Source organism: Ovis canadensis, chromosome 9 (genome assembly GCF_042477335.2).
Source record: "Ovis canadensis isolate MfBH-ARS-UI-01 breed Bighorn chromosome 9, ARS-UI_OviCan_v2, whole genome shotgun sequence".
In the NCBI taxonomy this organism is placed as follows: domain Eukaryota; kingdom Metazoa; phylum Chordata; class Mammalia; order Artiodactyla; family Bovidae; genus Ovis; species Ovis canadensis.
The window spans coordinates 92,578,973-92,604,915 of NC_091253.1; the positions used below are offsets into that span (position 1 = coordinate 92,578,973).

General features: G+C 42.0%; 1 protein-coding gene across 9 annotated transcripts in view; it reads right to left on the reverse strand.

Moving 5' to 3' along the window:
• The window catches only part of ESRP1 (epithelial splicing regulatory protein 1), a 61,396-nt gene extending 35,675 nt beyond the window's left edge, over positions 1-25,721 (reverse strand). For 2 of the 9 annotated variants that reach the window (XM_069600612.1, XM_069600615.1), the window contains exons 1-12: positions 25,606-25,679; positions 25,294-25,499; positions 24,122-24,341; positions 23,455-23,583; positions 21,740-21,853; positions 18,862-18,976; positions 5,482-5,580; positions 5,253-5,307; positions 3,893-4,003; positions 3,640-3,772; positions 3,488-3,530; positions 1,158-1,459 (exon numbers count right to left, since the gene is read on the reverse strand). In XM_069600612.1, the coding sequence (XP_069456713.1) occupies positions 1,158-1,459; positions 3,488-3,530; positions 3,640-3,772; positions 3,893-4,003; positions 5,253-5,307; positions 5,482-5,580; positions 18,862-18,976; positions 21,740-21,853; positions 23,455-23,583; positions 24,122-24,253 (1,233 nt within the window). In that variant the 5' untranslated portion in view covers positions 24,254-24,341; positions 25,294-25,499; positions 25,606-25,679. Of the gene's footprint in view, positions 1-1,157; positions 1,460-3,487; positions 3,531-3,639; positions 3,773-3,892; positions 4,004-5,252; positions 5,308-5,481; positions 5,581-18,861; positions 18,977-21,739; positions 21,854-23,454; positions 23,584-24,121; positions 24,703-25,293; positions 25,500-25,605 lie in introns of those variants that run through there. The other 7 variants (XM_069600611.1, XM_069600616.1, XM_069600617.1 and 4 more) reach the window with 6 other exon arrangements.
• Positions 25,722-25,943: the final 222 nt, after the last annotated feature.

The window sequence follows — 25,943 nt, forward strand, 5'->3', positions numbered from 1 at the left end:
AGGATGTTTTAAGCCTTGAGCATGCTCAGCATATTTTAGAGATTCAGAATTTATGATTCTCACTTTCAACAAGTACAATTGATTATACTACAAGTATGCTCATAGTTTAAGATTCAAGAGCACCAGTACAATAGAACACAGAATAAATGTAGCATTTCGCTTACATTTATTTCAGCATAAAATCAGTCTGATATTCTAGCAGATGATGGTTCTATTTAACTTTGGAGAACTATTTTAAATCATTACAATGGGCTTTGCAGAAGCTAGACAAAATCATATTAGGAACTCACTGAAGTAACAGTAGAGTCAGTGTCTGAACTGCTTGCAAAAAAGACCAAAGAAAATCACTAAAATGACTATATCCTACTATCGAATCAAGTAGAATAAGTTGAAGAGCCATGTGAAAACAGTCAACATGATCTCAGGTGCAAAGCTAACTGACCCCTGAAGTGAAATGATCAGCTTGTAAGTCAAGAAGAACAGCTGAAAGGCTTGAGACCCTAGAGATGGTTTTATGCTTAGATCTTGGCATGTTTTCGGGAATTGACTGCTCTGTCCGTGTCTCAAAAAGAGTGCTCAGTTCTGAAAGGGATGACCAGCAGCAGGACAAAAGGACACTTTGCACTCTCCCAGCAGTATGAAACTGATCAAGCCTTTTGGGAAATAAATTTGGCAAGACATTAAAACCTTATTTCCCTATATCCAGTTCTAAAGAAATCAATCAGAAACTAACCATTTTATTAGCACGTTTACCTAGAAATTTCTAACGATAGGAAACAAAACAAAACAAAACCCGGCAAATAGACTTTCTAAATGAATTATATGCTGCTGTTAGATACAGAATTAAAGATTGAATTTTTTTTGTATATTAATAGTGGCTCTCATTTAGTTACAGAATAAGACTTTTTTATGTGCTTATACTTTCTGTAATTTCCAAGTTTTATTTTAGCACACTGAATAATGTGGGATCTGAAATAATGAATAGAAACTATATTCAATCTTATAATACCTTATAATGGAAAAAATCTGAAAAAGAATATATATATATATAAAACTGAATTGCTTTGCTATATACCTAAAACATTGCAAACCAACTATATTTCAATTAAAAAATAAATTAAGCAAAAAGCGGACAGAAATAAGGCAAAGCCACCAACCTGCTGAACTTCAGCTGCTGTGCTCCTGAAGAGTTCGATGTATCTTTTACCCAACAAGTCTTTATGCTTCCTCAGTGCGTTCTGTGCGTATTCCTCGCAAGCAAAGAGGACAAAAGCATCCCCTGTGGGCCTACCATCTGGGTAGGTAACAAAGAGGATGCCTTCCTTCCCCCCGGTGATGGGGCAATGCTGTCCAAAGAAGGCCACCACTTCATCAGCCGTGGCCGTGAAGGGGAGCCCCCGCATGCGGACAATGACTTGGTTTTCCTTGGAGAGAAACTGGGCCACCTCATTGGATGTACCTGGGAAGACAAACAGCAGGCAGCACAGGGAGAAACGGTTAAGACATCAACTTCACCAAAGTTAAAATGGTGACATCTTTGGCAATGTCCTGAATTTATAATTAAGACCTGCACTACCCAAAGAATTCATAGTAACATTCCAGGAATCAGAACTCACTTCCAATTAACTTGAAACTTTCCCCTCTACCATTTTCATAAAATACTTCTCTTAATTTAAGAAAGTAGCCATACAGTTAAATCATGGACCAACAATCATATTCTTGAAGAAGAAGTAACTAGTCGTGGTGGTTAAGGGCACAGGCCCTGAAGCTAGAATGCCTGGGTGCAACTGTGGCTTTATCATTTTCCAGGCTGTGACCTCAGTCAAGTTTAATCTCTGTACCTCAGTGTGCTCATCTGTAAAATGGGAGTAAAATTACCTACCTCATAAATTATGAGAATAAGTGATTACATACAAAGCATTTAGTGATTTTTGTTATTGTTTTCCTAATTACTTATTAGGAAAGGTCCAAACATACTCAAGTAGAGAGGATAATGAACACATTTGGCAGCTAGTTTCAACATTATCAATACTCTGCTGAACATGAAGCATTTTGTACAATGCTGCCTTGTAGCAAATACTCAAATAAACACTCAGTCAACTTTGCCACCTGCGATGTACAATGTTATCTACCATGGAACCTCAGGACCATAGCACTTCCAAATATACTTTATGCCCAATGAATATCAAACACTGGAAACCCTATTAACTTGAAGTTTTTAATTTGGAAACCTTGGTTTATTTCAAGAAATAAGTGCAAGAAATATATCAGCAAATTGTATTAACAGAATGTTGTTACTACAAGTTTTACAGTTGTAAAAATTTTTATCAGGGATAAATAACAAAATGATAATGAAGGAGTATAAGAGTTTTCTGTATTTAAGTGAAAGCTACTTTAGCATATTTTGGCAATATGTGTCCAAAACCCCTTAAGATGTCCATATTCTTTGATCTAGTTATCCCGTTTTTAGGAATTTATCTTAATGAGTGGCACATACAGAGATAAATAAATATTCACTGCAACATACTTAGCGAGTGAAAAGTTGGGCAATTGGAGCTTACTTCCAATATGATTGTTTTCATAAAAAATTATGGTAAATATAATTGCATATTTGTGCTAAGTCATGTCCAACTCTTTGTGACTCCATGGACTGTAGCCCACCAGGCTCCTCTGTCCATGAGATTTTCTGGGCAAGAATTCTGGAGTCAGTTGCCATTTCCTTCTCCAGGGGATCTTCCTAACCCAGGGATCAACCCCTCATCTTGTGCCTCTGCTTATTGGCAGGTAGATTCTTTACCACCACCTGGGAAGCCTGGCAATGAGCACTGAGAAACATTGAGATATTTAAGAAGATATTCATAATATACTAAAAGGAGAAAGGAAATTAAAGCAATATGAGCAAAAAAAAACATCTGCTGGACAAACCACAGTTGACATTTTTTATCTATTATTTTTAGGTTTTACAGTTACAAATCACTCCAGAATTAGATAAAGACTTCCTATTCCTACTTCTTTTTGACCATGTTACTTCAAACATCACGTATTCTAAAATACTAGAAGCCAGAAAGCTACCATGTTCCTGGCCACTGATGAGTTATGAAGTTGAGAGAAAAATTAGAAGCAGATATGCAACGATTCCAGGTATTCGGGTACGGCCGTTACGGCTGTTTCAAAGTTTTCAGACTATTTAATTTCTTTCATGAACGACTCTTTCCCTTTGTACGTGACTTTACATGTACCCTTTGGCCTTTGTATAGAAATATGTTTAATTGCTATTTAACTACAGTTGGTTGACTTAAGCCTTAGGACAAGTGTTACACTACCTGATACCACTGGATATTTCTTCCTCCTGTCAAAAGAATAAAAGTCAACTCCTATGTTTCATTGGGAGTAAAAAAACATTCATGATTGTATTTATCTGCCTTTGGTATATAAGTAAAATTTTAGATCCTTCTCAGTATAGCCACATTGTATGAAAGGTACTCACCGCCAGCAATTTTAAGAAAATCTTCACCTGTTGCTTTGTAAACCTAAGGAAAGACAAAGGGAAATGAAATGCAGTTTCTGAGCCTTCTGACGCGCACACTCGTTCAAGACGCCAGGCCTGTCAGATGGCACCTTGTCAGGCTGAGGACGTACCTCGATGTACCGGCTCCCCATGTGATGTTTGTGTCTCTGCAGAGCTAGGTCTCTGTGCTCCTCGCTCACAAACCTAACCAGGGCTTCTCCGTTCCTCCGACCCTGGGCATTCAGACAAAGCGCTGCACCGCCCCTTTGAAAAATAACAGAAAACAATGGGGGGAAAAACAACAACAGTGAGGAGGAAAATGACACAGTATCTATTTATCCCCTTGGGACTGTTAAGTCAAATAGAGATTAAGGAAAAACCAACTTGGCAATATTGAGTCCTTTGAAGAATCTTGCAATATCTTGATCCGAAGACTGCCATGGTAAACCTCGTGCCCTGACTACTGTGTTGTCATCAATAAGTTCCATCTTGCTGCTGTGGATCAAGCAAAACTTCAGCTTACGTGATTAATGCTAGGCAGTCTGACGTACTACCCCCTCCTAAGACACCTGGCCTATTTGCACTTGAGCTATTCTTCATTTGGAATTCAGACAAACTTGTCATACTGCCCACTATACTTCGTAACTTCAAAAATTCTCTGGGTATATAGTTCAAAGTACTCTTCAGGTGGGTAACTACAAAAAGGCAATGCCCTATGCAAGTTCAGCACAGCTTAATCACCCAGCAAACTGCCTATCAGCTAAGTTGCTGCTTCCTTGTTCTCACAAGAACCTGAGATCAATTCATAGGAAGAAAAATCCTCCCAATACCCTGATGGCCTTTAAGTTCCTAGAGCTGAGAAGCATAGGTTTAAACTCATTCTCTGATCTGGCCAGTACACCAGTGGGGTTTAAATCTAGCTTGACTGCAAAAACTTAAGATTCCCATAAAGCTGGTAATTAACCCACATCAGTAATTCGTGTGCACGGTCAGAAGTCTGCCATTAAAATATCTCCCCTATCAAACAGGGAGGCATCATAGAGTGTTTATGAAAATGCTTGGGAGTTCCCATACCTTAATGAGTCATTTGTAAATCACCTATTCTGTATTTTGACATCTTTTGATGTTCTATTCCTCCCACATTTTTATTTTCAGTACTTTGAGGACATTTTCTTAATGAGTCACTTTTCCCACAACTCAATAGGCCTCACTGTCTCTCTAATGGGCAAAGATGTCAGAAGTTTCTGTTCACTTCAGGCACCAAGTAATCTCACGCAAGCCAGTGCAGTGATGTACAAATAGGTCTACCTGTGATCACAAATGGAGATACCAGCATTTCATACTTCTCCCCAGTTATTTCCTGTGTTTAAAGTAGGAGCTGATAGAACATGCTTAAAATTATCTCAGCAAAAACCTTGTAAACTCTTTTAAGCCCTAGGATTTTCCCCCTTGGAAATTTTCCAGTGAGGATGGACAGTTCAGAGAGGCTAAACTAAAAATCACAGATAGGAACACAAGATGTCCCTAAGGTCTCAGTGACTAAGGATACAAATATTTCATTAAATGTTAATCCCCACATCCAAGCTCACTTTAAATCACAATCTCCATTAATGAATGACGTAATAGTAGAAAATGGATAGCCAAAAGGGTCAGTAAAGTCACTAAAATATAAGGGGAGTTAAATACCACAATATGAATACAAACACATTGAAAGACTCCAATGGAGTAGTATGCAAGTACTTACCAAGTGCCACTTTCAAATTTGTAATTTACTCTCTCTGGATCTGAAAACCTGTGATCTAAAATGAGAACATACAAGTCATCCTTTTAGCTGGAGAAAAAGCTGTGAGTGTGTGTGTGGGGGGGTGTGTGGTGGTGGGGGGGCTGGGGCAGAATGGGACTCAGAAGCATAGGTGACAGAAAGTGGATGGGATCAGATTCTAGGTCCCTACTGCTGTAACACCAGTACTTACTATAAGGGTCTGAAATCATTGCTAAGATTATATTTCCCATATCTTCAACTTGAGATGCTCCATACCGGGAGGCTGAACTATTCTTCTCAAAATTTAAACCTGGGAAATTAAGTTAAGGAAATATTTTGGGGAGGTAAAATGAGCTTGCTTGTAACCCCAAATTAAACTGTCATGGAGCCAGGAAGTCAAGTAAAATGCATCTAGATTGAAAATTCTTTGAAATCTCAGAATAGTTGTTTCCCATCAGCCTGGACTTCACCCACAGTTTTTGAAGTACCCAATTGCCCCTTTGGACTAAGATGGCCAAACAATTCTGTCCTGAGGAATAATACCAGGAATAAAATGTTTATTGAGGGGTAGAGAATGCATGAATAATGAGCACTTTACTGTCAAACCATGAAGTATACAGTGAAATTAACAGAATCCCTCCCTTACCTTTACAGCACACACAGGCAACCACCATGCTGACCTAAAGATATAGTTACATCTACCAAAATCACAAGGTATTAAATGGCTTTAAGCCTAATGTTCAAAAACTTTTCAGATTACTGACAACATTGTATCTCTGATACTATTTTTATCCTGAACTCCTTTCTACAAGATTTTTGGAGTCCCATAACACAGTTATCTTGGATGGCAACAAATGCTTGTCTTTTCAGAGTAGATGTGTAGAAACAACTCCAGTACTCAGGGCCAACCATGACCAATGTGACTTCTGATCATGTGAGTACACTGTCTGGATAAGCCAGGAAACATGACTTTTAAGAAATGCATGGCTCAAGTTGTGTTGAAGACGCAACCAAAAGAGGTTTCTGCCAGGTTTTATGAATTTGCAGTCTAAAGCATGTGACTTTGTCAAAACAGTTAACTTAGAAAGCCAACAGTCATTAAAATGGTTCATTTCTTTTATTTTCAAGTTTCAGTGCTACCGTCACTTTGTCATGAATTCACTTTGTTATAAGTTTTATAGTGTAGTACAATGCACATAAGAAATAATACTACAGGACTACCTTTTCTCAAGTTTAAAATGAAGACAGCCATCTGTATGGTGGTTGTTAACATGTTTTATAAAAATGTTTTCTGACTGGTATTTTGTAATATGGGTAAAAAATGAAGACAAATATTAATAAAAAGTAGGTACCATTTAACTGTGAACAAAGAAGATACAACGTAAAAACAACTCAGAGATCTCTTTCCCACCAAGAATTATGGTCAGTCTTCTGAATGAGTAATATTCTTTTCTGTTCTCAATTCAAAATCCTTTTCTGTTTCATCCACATCAGCTTCCTCTTTCCCTTCTCCAATAGAGAGATCGCATTGCTTTTCCCCACACTGGGCAAAATCATTTTTCTGTTGTCTCTCAACCAGTTACATTTCTCTGTAGTTAAATATACTGCATGTAGAAAGGCAGCCATATGTTCCTTGGCAAATTACTTAACCCCACTAAACTTCATGCTATTTGTAAAGCCAAAGCTGTGGTCACCTTTACCTTCCTGGACTTTTGTGAAGATTAAATGAGATAAAACAAGATGAGGACACAACGCAGGCATTTAATACTTGAAGCTCCTCGATTTTAGGTGACTGACTATCATAACCCACGATAAGGACACTTTAAGAGGGTCACTTTATGACTGAAAAAACATCTGAGCTCACCAGATGCCTTTTTGTATACTCATAGGATAATCAAGCTAAAATGGTGGATGATTTCTGCATTCCGTCTTTACATTAATCACCGAGTGATGAAATAAATGTGCTGCCCACTGAGGGATTAGAAAACCAATCCCAGGAGCTGTTCAAGCAACCAAGTAATGACCGCTGACCGGGGTCATTAAAATGATTGTCCTTGGTCAATCTGTGACAAAGGAGGCGAGACGACACGATGTTGGAAATGGTCTCTTCAACAGATGGTGCTGGGAAAACTGGGCAACTGCTTGTAAAAAAATGAAATTAGATTATTCTTTAACACCATACACACAAAGAAGCCCCAAATGGATTAATGACCTAAATATAAGACCAGACACAATAAAACTCTTAAGAGGAAAACGCTGGCAGAACACTTCCTGACAGAAACTGCAGCAGCATCTTTTTTCAACCCATCTACCAGAATAAGGGAAATAAAAACAAAAGTAAAGAGATGGGGACCTACTTCAACTCAAAACCTTCTGCATAGCAAATGAAACAACAGAACAAAAAGGCAACCCACAGACTGGGAGAGAATATTTGCAAATGATACGACTGTCAACAGACCGGTTTCCAAAATTTACAAACACCTCATGATGCCTAACAACATCAAAATAAACAAGTCAATCAACAAATGGGGAGAAGACCTAAATAAGACATTTCGCCAAAGGAGACATACAGATGGCCAAGAGACACATGAAAAGATGTTCAACATCACTAATGATTACAGAAATGGGAATCAAAACTACAAAACTACAATGAGATATCACCTCACACCAGCCAGAATGGGTATCATCAAAAAAAAATCCAGAAACAATAAATGCTGGAGAGGGTGTGGAGAGAAGAATCCTCCCACACTGTTGGTGGGAATGTAAATTGATACAGCCACTACAGAGAACAGTAGGGAGATTCCTTAAAAAAGCTAAAACAGTGCTACCACAGGACCCTGCAATCCCACTCCTGGGCATATGTCCTTGCTTGTGCGTACTCAGTCGCTTCAGCTGCGTCAGACTCTGTGTGACCCTGTGGACTGCAGCCCACCAGGCTCCTCTGTCTCCAGGCGAGAATACTGGAGTGTGTTGCCATGCCTTTCTCCAGGGGATCTCCCTGACCCAGGGATCAAACCCGAGTCTGTCTCCTGCATTGGCAGGCAGGTTCTTTACCACTAGCACCACCTGGGAAGCCCCAAAACAGAACGTTCTTGAGTGTGCTCAGTTGAAGCACTGAGCATGTATACTTGAAGAAAAACATGATCTGAAAGGATACATGCACCCAAACGTTCCCTGGAGCACTGCTGACAACAGCAACCTGATAGCCTGGAAGCAGCCTGAACCCTCCTTAACAGAGGAATGGACAAAGAGGATGTGGCACGTATATACAGTGAACTATCACTCAACCACTAAAAGAATGAACTAATGCCACCTGCAGCAACATGGATGGGCCTAGAGACTGTCATCTGAATGAAGTAAGAGAAGGAGAAATACTGTATGACATCCCTTATATAGAGATCTAAAAAGAAACGATACAAATGAACTTATAAAACAGAAAGACTCACACACTTAGAGAATGAACTTACAGTTGCCTGGACACACTGGCATATTTAAAATGGAGAACCAACAAGGACCTACTGTATAGCACAGGGAACTCTGCTCCATGTTGCGTGGAAGCCTGGATGGGAGGGCAGTGTGGGGGAGAATGGATCCATGTATGTGTGTGGCGGAGTCCCTTCCCTGCTACCTGGGACTATCGCAACATTGTTTGTCTATGCCCCAGTGCAAAATAAGCTTTAAAAAAAAATGATCATCATTGGCAGACTGTACTGGATTTATTAATTCAGGGCCATTTTCAAAGAATGTAATAACAGGACAGAAAAACTGGAGCCAAAGGATGACGATACTTTAGGAAGACAACTGCGCTAATTTTTCTGGGGAGATGGGAGGGCCTTTAAGGGCCTTTACAGAACTAAGAAATAAGAGCTGTGACTAGCCACAAAATATCATGTAAACTATGCCACCAATCATCCGGAACCCTGCAATTCTTATAACACTTTCCCTCTTGCAAGGGCCTACAATGAAGTAAAGAGAAGGATATCCAAGAAACAGAGACCAATGCCATCCATCATAAAGGCAGGGTTTCTCAACTTCAGCATCAGCGGCATGTAGGGCAGATAAATCTTTGTTGGGAGTGGGGATGGTGTCTTATGTACTATAGGATTTTCAGTACCATGTTAACCTCTACCTACTCCCAGTTTTAACAATTAAAATTGTCTCCTCCCCTCACCAAAAAAGTCTCCAGATTTTTGCCAAGTGTCCCCAGGTGAGCAAAATCTAGCCCCGGTTGAAAAACAGCATTAAAAACTAACAGCTCCAAAGAGTGGCAACTTAACCCCTTACTACTGATTCAGAGAAAAGTTTTATATGTAGGAGATCATTACTGGACAGAAAGTTTAAAGATATCTGACCAAGGAAACACTGCATAAGGCAATTTGATGCTGTGGCAAAACCCCAATCAGCAGAGACACACACCCTATACCTTAAGGAACACGGATGAAAACACAGCAAAAGGCAGCCCTTGACCCTCATTCAATTTTTGGGCAGCCCAGAGAAAAGTATGGCTTTCCTGTTTTTAAAAGGATTGTAAAGAAAGAATGAGAAGAGATTGCATGTGGCCTCCAAAATCTAAAACATGGCCTCTCTAGCCCTTTAGTGAATAGGATTGCTAACTTCTGAATTGGAGGAATAAAACTGCCAAAAATAGAGAGTGCTTTAGAAATATTTGCCACATTGTAACGTTCTATCCCAAAGCAGAATCTTGGGGGACACTAAGCTTCGAAGGAATTGAATGGGGAGAGTATGCTCCACTCAAACCAGTTTTTTCTCTTCTGTAAGTGACAAGAGGCATAAGCCTTGTCACCTTTGCTCAGGTAACTCCCCTATAAAATCCTCTTATCTTCATAATCCCTTAACCAAATTAGACCATGGGTCACTCCCACTCAGCACCAAAGCCTCCTTCAACTGCTGGAGGTCACAACCATCAATCTGAGTTGATTAGATACTATTTCTATACAATATTACTATGACTCTCCTCAACTCTACTTTGCATTTCCTGAGCACAGGTTCCCTTTCCTCTGATCTCTTTCCATCTACCACAGCACCTATTAACTTCTAAGATTCTACTGACATAAACAGTGATATTTATTACACACCATTTTGTGCCAAACACTACTTCCTCCTATACTTTTGCAGTAGCCCTGCCAGGTGGACGACAGTGAAGCCAGACAGATGATGAAACTAGATGGAGAGAAGTTCTGTATCTCACTCAAGTTTCCCAGCTGGCAGGTAATGGAGCTGGAATTATCATATAGTTCTGATCTGACTATGTGTATGCAATTCGCTGCCCCGAGATAAACAGCTCTGTTTAATTTGTTTTGAGCAACAGTTTGTGAGGAGCTTTCTAAATGCATATATGACATGTATATGTATGGCTGAGTCCCTTCACTGTTAACCCAAAACTACCACAACACTGTTGACTGGCTATGCTCCGATACGAAATTAAAAGTTTAAAGTTTGAAAACCAACAAACAGAAAAGAGGACTAAGTGACTAAATTCTCTAGCAGGGGTCATGATCCCGTCTGAACCTGAGAATACTCGGATTACATCTAAGCAGACATCCTCTCAGTTGTACTAAAGCTGAGAAGGCGTTTTATCTAGTTTAAGTCTAAAACCAACCTATGGAAACTACTTTCGGAATAATACATGTAATAAAATAATAATTAACAAATAAATATATGAAAGCCAAGTGAAAAAGAACAGAAGTAACAACGTGAAGTACCCTGTTTGTGTAGAATAGATCTGCACCTGAAGAATTATTTTACTGAACTCGACTTTTTGAATTAAGAATGTGTTGTAGACATTTGGCTAACCTGGTTCCACATAACAGGTCCCAACATGTTTCCCTTCAAGTCATCACACACCAGGAAGATCAGCAGCTCTGAGCTCCTAGCAACTTTTAAAAGTCACCCAACCTCCTGCATGCCCAAACCACCCCACTCAGCCACACCACTGTCTTTGGAAGATTCATTCAGTTTTGAGTAATTCTTACTAGAACGTAACATGAACATCACATAGAGGAGAGTGAGAAAAACACGTTTAGTACTGATTCTTTCTGCTATCAATTCATAAGTGTATACTGGATGACCTGCTGTGCGTCTGATCTTGAGGGAAGGAAAGATGAGTCTGTGCCTCCTGATTTATGGTTCGTCATGCAGCTTACTCATTCTGCCCTCGAGGCGGCCGCAACAGCACCAACAGGCTTGGCCAGCTCTACAAATGAGACACGCCGTGAGCAAACGCGGAAGGGTAAAGCCAGACATGTGGGAACAGAATGAGCGTTTCAGGCTACACCTGAGCTAGGGCTGCACTGACACAGATCTCGGAGACCTTTGGAGACCTCGCTGGTAGCTTAACAGAGGGTGCCCGGTCAATGAAACAGATCTCAGGGCTTAACCCATGCTTATACTATCTGAAGGCAGAGTTCAGAGAGAAATTTTACAGAGCACCTCAGTATCAACTGATCCACTCAAAAGAAGTTCCCTTTTTTGACGGCCTGAAAGGCGACACATGTCGTTTTAGAACACTCAATTTTCCCTGATAAATAGCATCTTTTTAAAACTAGTTTAAAACAAGTTTTTAGTTTCGAGAAGAAAGCACACATATAAAACAAAGGCATTGTGGACCAACTAAATTTAAACCATGTTAAAATTGCATCACAATTCAAAATTCTAACTCAAGGCCATTTTTCATTGCCATTAAACAGTAGCCCCCCACCTCCCGCCAAAGACAAAATTTGCTTCTTCCCCTTCTACTGTTTACGTTTTTATAGTCTAACACAGCTGCCTATATTGCCAGACAGACATTTTTCAATAAAATTCCTGTGTAAAGGAATAGACCACAAAAAAAGTTGAAACAGTGCTCCAAATAAGAACTGAATTTCCTATAATTATGTGAAGGAAAAAAGGGAACGTGATAAAATTACCCTTATAGGAGTTGCATAATTTAAAAAAATGGGTTCTAGGGAATTCCCTGGCAGTCCAGTGGACAGGACTCTGTGCTTCCACTGTAGGGGGCACAGTTCAATCCCTGGTCAGGGAACTAAGGTTCCTCAAGCCACACTGAATGGCCAAAATAAAATAAAATAAAATAATGGAACAGGTTGTACAAATAATCTGCTATATTTTAAAGTAAGCTTTGAAAGAAGCAAATAAGAATGCCACTATAAAAGAATGTAACTAAGATTAAAAGCAACAAAAACTTTTTGTATAATAAATGCTGGGGAACATATATCTGTAGTTTTAACTCTTCCGCAGAAGCCTACACTTTCTAAGAGGGAGAGAAAAATGAGATTCATCCTAACAACTATTACTTCAGGAGGTATTATTGTTAACAAAAGCACAGAACTGACAAGTCAGTTATATCTCTGAAGAAATAAGCTGGAAGTAGGGGCCAAAGCAAAATAAAAGAAAAACTTTCACCTTAGAAAAAGACATTTATATGGGATAAACAAATTAGGAGAGACTCCATGATAATGTTTTCAAAAGCCTTCTACAACAAAACAACTATCTTAGAATTCCCAAACTCACATTTTAAAAGTAAACTATTTTATAATCAAAATAAACCACATACAATTAACATAACAACTCTGAGTGCTGGCCAAGAATATACAGTATTTCTAGTCACTTTAACTTATTACACACCACAAACCAGACTACTGGCCGATTTGGCTCACATCATGGCCGTGTGGTGCCAAAGATAACTTCTTCCCCACTTCAGCTAACAAGGTCAACTAGCAACCCAGCTTAACTAGGTGATATTTTAAACCCCTTTCATATGCAAAAAGATACCAGCGAGGATTCAGCATTTGCCTCTATTTTTTTAAGAAGGGCAACGAAGGCGTGTGCGACCACAAAGATCCAGTTCAACGAATCATAACAAACAAGTGGACTTCCCTGGTAGCCCAGTGGTTAAGAATCTGCCTGCTTATGCAGGGGACACAGGTTCTGCTCTGGAAGATGCCACATGCCTCAGAGTAACTAAGCCTCCAAGCCTCTACCAAGCCTGTGCTCCAGAGGCCATGCTCTGTAACAAGAGAAGCGACCACAATGACAAGTCCAGACACCGCAACTAGAGAAAGACTTCTTGCAGCAACGAAGACCCAGCGAAACCAAAACAACATTTTTTTAAATAAAAAACCAAATAAGCCACCATATTACCCAGCAATACCACTTCTAGGGCATATACTCTGAAGAAACCAAAACTGAAAAAGACACGTGTATTTCAATGTTCACTGCAGTACTATTTACAATAACTAGAACATGGAACGTCCTAGTCGTCCATCGCCAGATGAATGGATAAGGCTGTGGTAAAGGGAATATTACTCAGCCAAAAGAAAGGAATGCACTTGAGTCACTTCTAGAGAGGTGGATGAACCTAGAACCTATTATACAGAGTGGAGTCAAAAAATCAAATATCATATGTTAATGCATATATATGGAATCTGAAAGGATGGCGCTGATGAACCTGTTCAAAGAGCAGCGATGGAGATGCAGACAGAGAACAGACTTATGGACAAAGGGTGGGGGAGGAGGGAGAGAGAAACGGAGAGAGGAGCATGGTTGCACATACATTAACGTAAGTAAATAAAAAGCCAATGGGAATTTGCTGTATGACTCAGTGGACTCAGACTGGGGCTCTGCGGTAACCTGGAGGGGTGGGAATGGGTAGGAGACAGACTCAAGAGGGAGACAACATAAGTACATCTATGGCTATTCATGTTGATGTATGACAGAAATCAATACTGTAAAATTATCAATTAAAGATAAATCTTATAAAAACAAGCACATAAGCGCAGAATGAACCACATTCACACACTATTTTACAATGGAGAAGCTAAATTAACCCTTAAGTTTACCTGTACTAACATGTAGCTGACATGTTAAAAGGCCTATACCCAGTCTCACACAAGGTTAGAAAACAATATTTAGGTGTAAAATAGTTTAGATAAGGTCCTAAATCAATAAAGAAGTCCTTTCAGTCATCAGCAGCTGGCTCTCTTTTTCTATGACACTCAACAACCCAGTCTACACTGGAGAGTGCATGGTAGGGCAGGCAGTGGCTGAGTGGCTGCATGAACCACAGCATTATTCCTACAATAGTTACACCCATTTCAAGATGGGGAAACTGAGGCTGCAGGTCCAGTAAATTCACCCCCAGGAAATCTGACCCCAGAGCTCGTGTTCTTACCACTCTGCCAGTAAGGCTATTACGTCCATCTTTACCATATGGGAAAAACAGGCCACTGTTACCGCGTTAGTCGGAGAAGGCAATGGCACCCTACTCTAGTACTCTTGCCTGGAAAATCCCATGGACGGAGGAGCCTGGAAGGCTGGAGTCCATGGGGTCACTGAGAGTCGGACACGACTGAGCGACTTCACTTTCACTTTTCGCTTTGATGCATTGGAGAAGGAAATAGCAACCCACTCCAGTGTTCTTGCCTGGAGAATCCCAGGAACGGGGTAGCCTGGTGGGCTGCCGTCTATGGGGTCGCACAGAGTCGGAGACGCCTAAGTGACTTAGCAGCAGCATCAACCATTAGTAGCACGCCCACACAAACATGTATGGTTTATTCCTATCACAAAGTGGTGAAACACACACACACACAAAGACACACTCCTAACACTTGGATGGGCAGACAAGAGTGGTTTAGTGATTTTTTTTTTTACCGTGATATTGTAAAGCTGCACTAGTGAAATGGCATTTGCTAATAATGTCAAACAGCATATATGGATGTAATACGCTTCTACTGGATTGAAATTTTACAAAATTAACTTCCCTTTCCCCCTGAATATTATAGTCTCAGGAAACAATATAAATTTATAAGGGAGATAATCTATTTAAATAGGCAACCCAATAGTCAAATAATCTTTACAAATTCTAGAATTTTATCCCCTAGTTAACAAGCAGGATGTTTGCAATCAGACTCAGGTTTAAATGCTGCCATTTCTAACTTAAGACAAAACCTCAAAGCATCAGTTTCCCTAGCTATAAAAAGAGGGCAATACTTCCCTCCACTGGGCTCTTGGGAGGCTATTACTGGGATAAACAATAAACGCCAATCGACAGTTCTCCACTTTCACCTGCTCTCTGGATAAAGCCATACTTCATTTAAAATGAGTTCTCAGTAAAGGCTTGGTAAAATGAAATAAACAGCGGTAAAGGTCTCGATTAACGAGAATAAATCAGCTCATGAATAACAAAACTAACAAACAAATAGGTCAAGAAACCAGGAGGAAGTAATTCCACTCAAGATAGTGGGGGAAATAGGTTTGTTCTTAAAAAACAAACAAACAAACAGGTAAGTCATACAAACAGCCTCATAATCAAAATGGACTTTCAGCAGGGGATAAGTAGAATTAATTTCTCCCAAGGGATCCATGATAAATTTCTTCCTTTAAAAAAAGAATTACATGGGCCCCAATTCCTATCATCACACCCTTACCACTTCACCTGATTACAGAATGCCAGCCATAGTTCACTTGCTAAGTGAGGTCTCCTCTCTACTTAGGACTGCATAACTCAAAAAAGCAGGTAACAAAACTGCAGCTGGAATAACTCAGAGAGGCTCTAACATTAACTCCAGCAGTGGTTTTAGAACCAACACAAAGACAAAAGAGGAAAATAAGTGCTAATATGAGAACCGGAATCTCATACAAGAAATGCCTAAACCTTTTATCAAAGCGGTCATACTGCTTCATTCACATCCAGGGTTCACAAAGCTTTCACTGGGAAATGCCATAAATAAAAGTGAGGCCTGAGGGACTTTCCCTGGTGGCCCAGGGGCTAAGACCCCACACTCCCAGGTTTGATCCGTGGTCGAGGAACTAGAGAAGGACTTCCCAGGTAGCTCAGTGCAAAGTAATCCACCTGCCAATGCAGGAGACTGAGGTTTGATCCACAGGTCAGGGAGATCCCCTGGAGCAGGAAATGGTCACCTGCTCCAGTATGTCTGCCTGGAAAATTCCATGGACAGAGGAGCCTGTTAGGCCACAGTCTACGGGATAGCGAAAGAGTCTGACACAAATGAGCACACACACGTGCCTGAAATGGGGCCTAACTTAGCTTTATTCATAATTCACCTGTTTATTGTAGTCAAATATTTCCGATTTTCAGTTCTATGGTATTTGGGGGGGGGGGGGACCAAAATTGCCAACAAATAATTATGGAGCTAGAATGAAAAGAAATGACAGGAAAAAAAAGTCAGCATAGCATATTACCCATTCACCTAAAGGTCAGATAATGCAAAAATTATACAAAGGTATATGGAAATTTTAAAGCGTATGGAGCATAAATCTGTAGGTAATATAGCATGAAGTGAAAAGTAAAAGTGTTAGTTGCTCAGTCGTGTCTGACGCTTTGCAACCCATGAACTGTAGCTCACCAGGCTCCTCTGTCCATGGAACTCTCCAGGTAAGAATACTGGAGTGGGTAGCCATTCCCTTCTCCAGGGGATCTTCCCAGTCCAAGGATCGAGCCCAGGTTTTCTGCATTGCAGGCAGATTCTTTACCATCTGAGCCACTAGGGAAGTCCAGATAATACAGCATAGAGCAAGTAAAAAGCCCAGGTTACCATACTGAAGATGTTTATTGATACCCCAAATCTTATATATGTTAAGCTCTTAAGAAACCAAGGAGAAAAAATGGGTAAGCTTTTAACAAGTTATCTCTCAACTGAAAATACATTGAAAAAAACCAGAATACCTAAATGTAAGAACCTCTTGTTTGTAGCTATGCAAATTTTTACTAATATCTGACTTATCATTACTAGAGAAAGATTTTATTTGCTAAAAGAGATACTGCCTTTCCTATTCAAATTATTTTTCTATTAGACTTTCCCTCCACTATCTATTAATACTTTGCATAAGTTTTTGATTATTTTGTACCAGCACATTGTTTAGCACTTGTTATCAATGGAATTGTGTCCCTCCCCAAACTTCACGTGTTGAAACCCTAACTGCTAAATGTGACTATCTGGGAATAGATTATTTAGGAGATAATTAAGGTTAAATGAGGGCACAAGGAAAGGGCCCTGTTAGGCCTGTGGCCTTATAAAGAGAGGAAAGAACCACCTCATTCCTGGCTGTGCCAGGCCCCCACCCCATTGTGAGATGCAAGGAGGAGACAGCTATCTGAAAGCCAGAAAGAGCCCTCACCAGAGATGAACCATGATGGTACCCTAATCTGGGACTTTCCATGCTCCAGAACTGTGAGAAAATAAATTATGTTGCTAATAAGCCACCAGTCTAGGGTATTTGTTATGGCAGCCTGAGCTAACTAATACAGCATTCTAACCAACAAAACACATAACACATGTTTTTCTACTGTCCCAACCTTCTAATGAAAACTCTTGTGAAGAATTCCTTCAAATGAGCATATTCTACCCTTCTCCCAACTGCTGGGAGCTAAACCAGTAACTTAGTGAAAATCGCTCAGTTGTGTCTGACTGTTTGTGACCCCATGGACTGTAGCCCACCAGGCTCCTCTGTCCATAGAATTCTCCAGGCCAAGAATACTGGAGTGGGTAGCCATTCCCTTCTCCAGGAGATCTTCCCAACCCAGGGACTGAACCCAGGTCTCCTGCATGGCAGGCAGATTCTTTATCATCTGAGCTGCTAAATCAGTTATACCAAAATTCTAGCTATCTACTTCCAAGAAAGCAAATAATGAGTTTGATCTGCTTACAAATGGTTAGGAAAAATATCCAAACTATCTTTTTCATCAAGAAATTTTGAAATAAAAACCAGGCTTTAGCTCCTGAAAAAGAATGAAGTTTAAGAATAAGCATCTGTAACTTAAAAGTTCCTGAAAATAACCTGAATCTGACTTCATGATGATTCTCATAGTGGCTTTGGGTGGGTCCCCAACACCTCTATTACTCAGTGTTACATATGATAGTTGGCACATAATTGCTCATTAGTTAGCACTTTAAAGACTTACTGTATGAAAGGTGATGGGTCATTCATGACAAGATTTGTGATTATAAAATTTACTTTTACAGTACATGATGCATCAGATATATTAGCTTGGTAATGAAATAATTTGGGGTAAAATCTCAACCTCATTTTATCATCTCAACAGATAAGTTATAGTAATCACCACAATCTACATGTATTTGAAAAACAGAGAAGATTAAACAGGGTGCCAATGATGAACAGCTGTTTGTAAAGAGTATACATCCACAATTTAAAAACCCAAACACTCTTATCCATTCAAAAGAAGCAGAAATAAACACCAAAACCAAGATAATCAAGAATAAGTGGCCTTAGAATTGTCAAAAAAAATTCTGGTCTTCACATTCAACCATTCATCAATTGAAAAAACAAAATAAACAAAATCAAGCCACTCCCATAATTCAAAATTGAATTCTATTTTATATGTTCACCTCACAAAAATCAACATCTAACGCCAGGGAGAACACCATTCAAATTCAGTCAATTATAATTACTTTGATTGTACTGTTTTCCCCTAGCACTAGAGACAAATTTTGGACAAGTGAATTTTCATACAATGTTTTAAAGTTTCTTGAACTGTCATGTTTTCCTAGAGCAGTCTTCTCAAATGATTCCTGAGTCACCACTTAAAGGATACACTCTGTCATTGCTGCAACATCCAGTTTATCAATATCAGGTGAACCAGGGCAACACTTCTTGAATTCTTTTCGAAGATCAAAAAAGGAATAGAAGCATTCAGGCAATAATACATTCTGAGGAAGGACAAGGTAGATACTGTTAACTAGACACATTTAATTCAGTAACTCCCTAACAATTAGGAACCTAAGAACTGAATGTAATTATATTTTACCACAATTAAAAAAATTTTTAAAATTAAACAGTGTCTTCATTTTTTGTTAAAGTATTACATCCTATATAAAAGTGTCATGAAAAAATAATTCATTTTAAGGCAGTGGATTATACGTTTGTGCTCCACTATGTATTCCTCTAAAACAGTTCTGAAGCTATAAAACATTTAGGCTACTATATTTTATATTTCCTGTCTGATAATACAATGTTCTTTGTCTAGCCACAATTATGTTAGACCATCTGTACTTTTAGGAAGGGATATTAGTCCTCTCAGTTTTCATACAGATGCATATGTTTACAACATATGTCTAGACCTAGGACCCTAAGTCTTTATCAAAATATAGCTTTCTATTAAAACATAGCTTAAAATACTGGGTTCTGATAAAGCATACTCCACACACTAAAATTAGAATAAGATAGCAAATTCCTGATTACCTGAAGAGGATTATTTTTCTGCCAAATTACAGTCCCACATTAGTTTTCCGGGTCATTATTCTGGCTAAACCTTGAGAACTCAAATTAGACTTAAAAGAATATCTCACAAATCTCAGTGGCAAAGAAGATATGGTTCCTATTGACTAGCATCACTCTTATAATTAAACAAAGCTCAGTTGTCAGAGCAAATATCACACTATTGTGTCACTTTTCTGAGAGAAAAAAAATCCTCACTGAATAATTTTCAAAGTTTAGTTTTGTTACAGTGACTTTAGATTTGTCTTAAAACTTCAAGACAGTCTATGTTCACTTATTAGGAACTTGTACATTATAAAGTCAAGGATATAAACTTTTCAATGTTTGTGACCTGTAATGTTTATGCAATAATGTCTCTAAATTTCCTTATTGGATTTTATTAGATGTGATTTGCTTACGCTATATTTGAAACAGGTATCAGTATATAATGGTGATGTTTTCAAAACAGGCAATCTTGAATTGTGAATCTTTTAAGATTACCTACAAAAATGCTTATTTAAAAGCTGTTTACAATGACAATAACTCAAAAGTCCAACGATAAACGTGTGGTTTAAATAGGTATATCCATTTATGACAGTGAATTTTTTTTTACTGCTTACACAAAATACTGATATTATATTAAACTTAAAATAGGCTAAAAGATTTATGTAGTATGAATGCTCCTTGTAAAAGCAAGGCTTTTCAAAAATCTGAAAGAACACATTCAATTATGTTTACATTCAAAAAACCACTTTGTTTTCTGACTAGAAGGATTATTTTGTTTTACCATTTTCTTATTTTTCTATAATGAATAGAATTATTTTCATTATGATGCTAAATTAATTGTTTTAGTTTTATCAAAATCTTAACAGAAGTTACTCAGGAAAATTTTTCTCTGGAGGTTGTCTCGCATCCAAAGCAGTGTGTCTAAAATAAAAAAAACTGCTGCTTTACTCCAACCCAATAGAGAAAGATTAAATTTTATCCTTCATATGAGTTTGAAGGGAAAAAAAAAATTCCATATATGTATCTTTTTCTGGATTGAGGGTATAGCAATTTGTTTAGCATTTAACTAACAAATAACCCTCCTCTTTTCACCAATTACTAAGGTTGCTGTAAAAAGAGGAGTTTTTATCCAACTCATGATACAGGAACTTGAGTTTCTCCCTTAAACTTTTAAAGTTGTCATTATACATTTCATTCATTTCTTTCCTTTCCCTGCTGGAGTAAAAAGAAGTCTGCACTGACTACTCACTTGTGACATCAACTGCCAGTCTACACTTTTTATTACAAGATTTACCTCACATACCTTTCCTTATGAAAATATTTTACTTCCATCTTTTCAAGTTCAGTGTCTGCCTATCACAATAAAAAGTTACAGCTCTAACTAATTAAGTTGATAAGATGAACTACATTAACAATAATTGGTCACACTGGGTTTGCTGTCTATGGGTACCATTTTTTCTCAATCCCTCAGTATTCTTCCCCAGAAGGGAAATCACATCTACATAAGATAGTTATCGTTCTCATTTCACACTTTTTTCCATACCAGAAAGATGAGTAAAGGTAAAAGATGAGGCTGACGCCATCACTTTGATACAAAATTCAATCAGTTGCACATTTACTTAAAAGTCAGACAAAACACAGTATGCTATCATTAACATTTAACTAGTTACTTAAAAGAGTACAAAGCTTTTTAATGAAATCATTAGAATTACACTCTAATTTGAAAGATTTTTCTTTGCTCCCTCCTTTACACAGATGGGAATATCACGACGTATTAACTACAGTTTTACCCACTTTAAATGTCAAAAATTCAGCTAATATGCTCTGGAAAAGAGAGAGTGTCAAGCCTCTCCAAAACTTAACATACACAAAAACAAACTTTTAAGTCTCCAAAGGGTATCTATAAAACTACTGTTACCTCAAATATTCCTATAAAAGTGTTGCAAATTTTTTGTGGTAAAAGATACATAATACAATATTTACCATTTTGATGATTTTAAGTGTGTAATTTAGAGGCATTAAATACACCCACATTGTTGTGGAACCGTCACCATCACTCCTTTGTCATCTCAAACTGAAATTCTGTACCCATGACATACTAACTCCTCATATGCATATTTTTAAAATAGAGAAACCTGGATAAACCGTTGCTCAAGCCTCCAGTCACTGCTAAGGCCTAATCATTTATTTCTGGAAACGGGTACTCTTACCTTCTTAGAAGCCTCAGGATGCAGAATTTGCCTGACATGAAGCTGCCCGTCGGTACACAGACAGAAGGAGGTTCCTACCCCAATATTCAGTTCATTGCTCACTGACTGGTTAAACTGGAAAGAACAAAACACATCCAGGGATGCAAAAGATGCAGGATTCACTAAACTCTGAAAAGTGGCCCCTCTTATTTAAAACCAGAAAAAACCCAGCTAACAGCTGCAAAGAACACCACTACTTGGGGCAACATTAGAAGGACCTAGTCCCTCCAAAAGGTCCAGCTTCCTTTAGACAGCGGAGTTTTCCAATCAATCCTCAGTTAACCCACGGAAGAATTTAGTAAATGCATCCTTCAACATCCCTCCTCCTTGCATTTTTGTAATAAATCTATTCAAGACTTATAAGTCAGAGGTCTCATTTCATCAGCAAATTGCCTTCTGATTACATCATTCTCTGGTTGTTTTTTTTTTCCTGTTAAGATGCTCTAGACTTAAAGATGCCAGTTTCTGAAGTAAATGTGGCTAATAGGTATATAGAAGGCTTCCCTGGTGTCTCGGTGGTAAAGAATTCGCCTGCTAATGCAGGAGACGCAGATTGGATTCCTGGGTCAGGAAGATCCCCAGGAGAAGGAAATGACAACCCATGGACAGAGGAGCCTGGTGGGCTACAGTCCATGGGGTCGCAAAGAGTCGGACACGACTTAGAGACCAGTCAACAAAAATGGGTACATAGAACTCTGTTAAACGTAGTATCATGTTTCCTGTAACACACCCCAGCAATGGTAACTTTCCCCTGTAAGCAACTCTTGTTCTAGGGCAGAAGCTGGGAGTACGCAGGACACTCACCTGCGCACAGGTGTTCAGCGCCCCGCCCTAGCCACGGTCCAGTACCCGTCAGCATCCTAGTTTTCGGGTCACCTCAACCCCAGCTAAGGGGATTCCACTACTTTCGCGGCCACCCAAGGGGCAGCCCCACCTGGTCGGGACCACAAACCCTCCCGGCGCTGGGCCCAAGGTCACTAAAGAGGTAAACGGAACCGGAACCGGGCCCTTGGGGGAATTCAGGAGCCTGAAACCAAGCAGCAACCCCCCAACCCCCGCGGTTCCCACCCAGCAGGGGCGCCCCCTCTAGCTTTCCGCGCGAGGCCTGCCCGCCCGCCGGCACCGCAGCGCCCCCTGCCCCGGGGGCAGAGCCGCAGACCACAGCGGGGTCTCAGCCTGGGGTTGGGGGCGCTCGGATTCCAGCTCCGCTAGACGCACTACTGGTGAATAACCCGGCGGATATCGGGCCCCAGGAGCGATTCAGGAAACAGCCGGAAAACTTAAGTTTTGGCCCAAAGACCCCGGGGGCTGGGCTTCCCAAGCTCAAAAGGTAAAGAATCCGCCTGCAATGCAGGAGACTCAGGTTTGATCCCTGGGCCGGGAAGATCTCCTGGAGAAGGAAATAGCTACCCATTCCAGTATTCTTGCCTGGAGAATCTCGCGCACGGAGGAGCTTTGCCAGGCTACTGTCCTTGGGGTCGCAAGAGTCGGACACGACTGAGCAACTAGATCACCACCACCACCCCGGGGAGCTGGGAGGCTTCAAGGAACAGCGACTTCGCCGCCCAGGGTCCACCGAGGGCTCCCAGCCCGGGTCTCGACACCCCGCCCCGGGGACCAACGCACGCCGCCTGGACGCCGCGGATAGGGTGGGCGGCGCGGCACCGCGCTGTCACCTGTCGGAGAGCTTGGTCCAGCTGCGGCGCCGAGGACAGGCTCTCGGCGTCGAGCTTCGTTTCTTCTTTGCAGTCCTCCGTCAGCTCCAAGTGATCCGGTCTAACTAGTACTTCGTGCAACTGTCCCACCTCCGGGAAAAAGAAAGAAAACAAACAAGAAGCAGGGGGTCAGTTTCCCCTCCCTGAACGCGGGGACCTCCATCCTCACCCTCCTCCCTCCCTTCCCCTGTGGGGAAGGCCCACTCCTCCCGGCGGGTCCGGCTTCAGAATCCAGGCTCGCGCGTCGCCTGCGGCTCGGGTAGCCGAGAGGTCGGTGCAGCCCTGCCCCCTAGCCCCACCCCCACCCGGATCAGGTCCGAAAAAGCCCTAGAAGTCGGCGCTCGGACCCCCCAGGGACCCCACCCCGCCTCCGCCGGGCGGCCCCCGACGGCAGGAGAACAGAGCTTGGCGGCGCCCGGCCTCCCCACCTGGGCCAGATTTTGGAGAGCTGAAAGGGTTGGTTCAAAAGCGGCTGGAAGAGAAGTCTGGTTTTCTCCTTGGATTCTCCAGACCTCGGGTCCAGCCTCACCAGTGGGCAAAGGAGAGCAGTTGTTTACCTACTTCACTCCAACTCGGACTAGCTTCTGCCCCCACGCCTATCCCTTGGACAGAAACCGTGCAGAAATACCTTCTTGTTGGCCAGATCCACGACTTTCCATAAGAGCAGGATCAGCTCCTTCTCGTCCGAGCCCAGCTTGGCCCCGGTGGCCCCAGCCGTGATTCCGAAGAGCACCACCAAGTAATCCGGAGACGCCGTCATGACGATGGGTGGGGAGGGGGAGAAGGGGGGTCGGGAGGCGGCGAGGTGGGGCGGCCGTGAGAACGAGGGAAAACCTGTGCTAAAATCTCTGCGAAGGAAAAAAAAAAAAAAGAGCGCCCACCCACCCCACCCCCCTCCTCCTCCTCGCCGCCGCCGGTGCAAAAGGCGGTAACCAACCACCCTAGCCCTCACCTGGCCCGAGCTCCACGCCCTGGGCAGGAAGGGGGGTGGGAAGCAGGGCGAAGGAGGCCTGCCCTTTTTGAATTCAATGGCCCCGTGCGGCTATGCAAAAAGCTGGGAGCCGAGGCTGCACCCCCGGGAGGCGCGCAATGGCTGAAAAGCTTTTCTGTTTTGGGATGTGGCCCTACCTGCCCGCCCCTTCCCCCTCCCCCACGTGGTGCAGGTAAGAGACACCTGGCGGGGCCGGCCCATTGGCTCCTTCAAACCACGACGTGGCAGAGGAGGTGGGGGAGGAGGCCGCCCAGGGCCGGGGGGGGAGGTGGGGTGGAAGGGGAGGAGGGGGCGGGAGACAATGGCTGGCTGATTGCGGAGGGGAGGGGGAGACGCTAGGGGCGGGGAAGAGGCGGCGGCCACCCAGAGAGGGAGCCGAGGCCGGACCTTGAAAGGGTGAGGCGTCGAGGGCGCGGAGGGACGGGTCGCCCGTGTGGAAGGACCCGAGAGGTTGAAGGGGTGGGGGCGAGGGGGGTGTGCTGGGAGAAATGTCGGCTGTGGGGAACGAAGCCGCAGGTTCTAAAGGGTCAAGCTCAAAGGCCTGGCGCGGGGAGGTGAAAGCAGGACAGAGGTGAGGCCCAGGTGCGGAGCTGCCCGGGGCGCGGCGCCCTGAGAGGGCGAACTGCGGAGGGAGGGACCGGCCAACGGCGGCCGGGAGGTGGCGGGCGCGCTGGCCAAGCCCCGGAAAAGCCGCTCCCGAGTCCAACACACCTTTAAGTGCAAACAGCGGGCGGAAGCTTTCCGGCCCCCCCGCTCCCGCCCCCGGCTCGGGGCGCACGCTCCTCCGGACCGAGTCACTCACTGCCCACCTTGGGGAGTGAAACCTCCGCGCGCGGTTGCGCGGGTCTCGGGGGCGAAGAGGGCTGGACTCTCGGCCACCAAACAAACTTTCGGGCACCGTGGACCCCCACGCCGTTTCCTCTTAACCGCTCCTCCTTGTTCGGTGCTGGCTGCTCGCTGGAGACTGCAGCCTCCTCCGGTGCAGGGGCCCACTTCCTTTGCTTTGCCCTGGCCCCTAAATAAAATGTATCGAATACTGTACCTGATGTTTTTCTAAATCAAGCCAAAGCAGAGCTTTTTGCACAGTTCGTGGCTCAGATCTCCCGCCCTCCACCTCGTACCATTGCCTTTGCACTTCTGTGTCGATTTGGCCAAGTTCCCCGAGCGATCTCCCTACCTTCGTTCAGCTAAACCTGCCGGGAACTTGAGCGCCTACCTTAGCGGGCCACCCCCCCCCCCCCGCCCCCACACACACACATCGCCCTGCTCCCTCGTCAGACGGCCGTCTGGTGGGTTCTGTTGCCGTTTTCCAGATAAAGTGCTGGGGATGAAGTTGGATTTTTGTTTGAAATCGATCTCTTATTGGGAACACAACGCCGTCTGAAGTATTCCTCATTCGGCTCCAATTATCCGGCCCTTTACTCATAGTGGGAGAACCGGTAACCGTACCCCAATCACT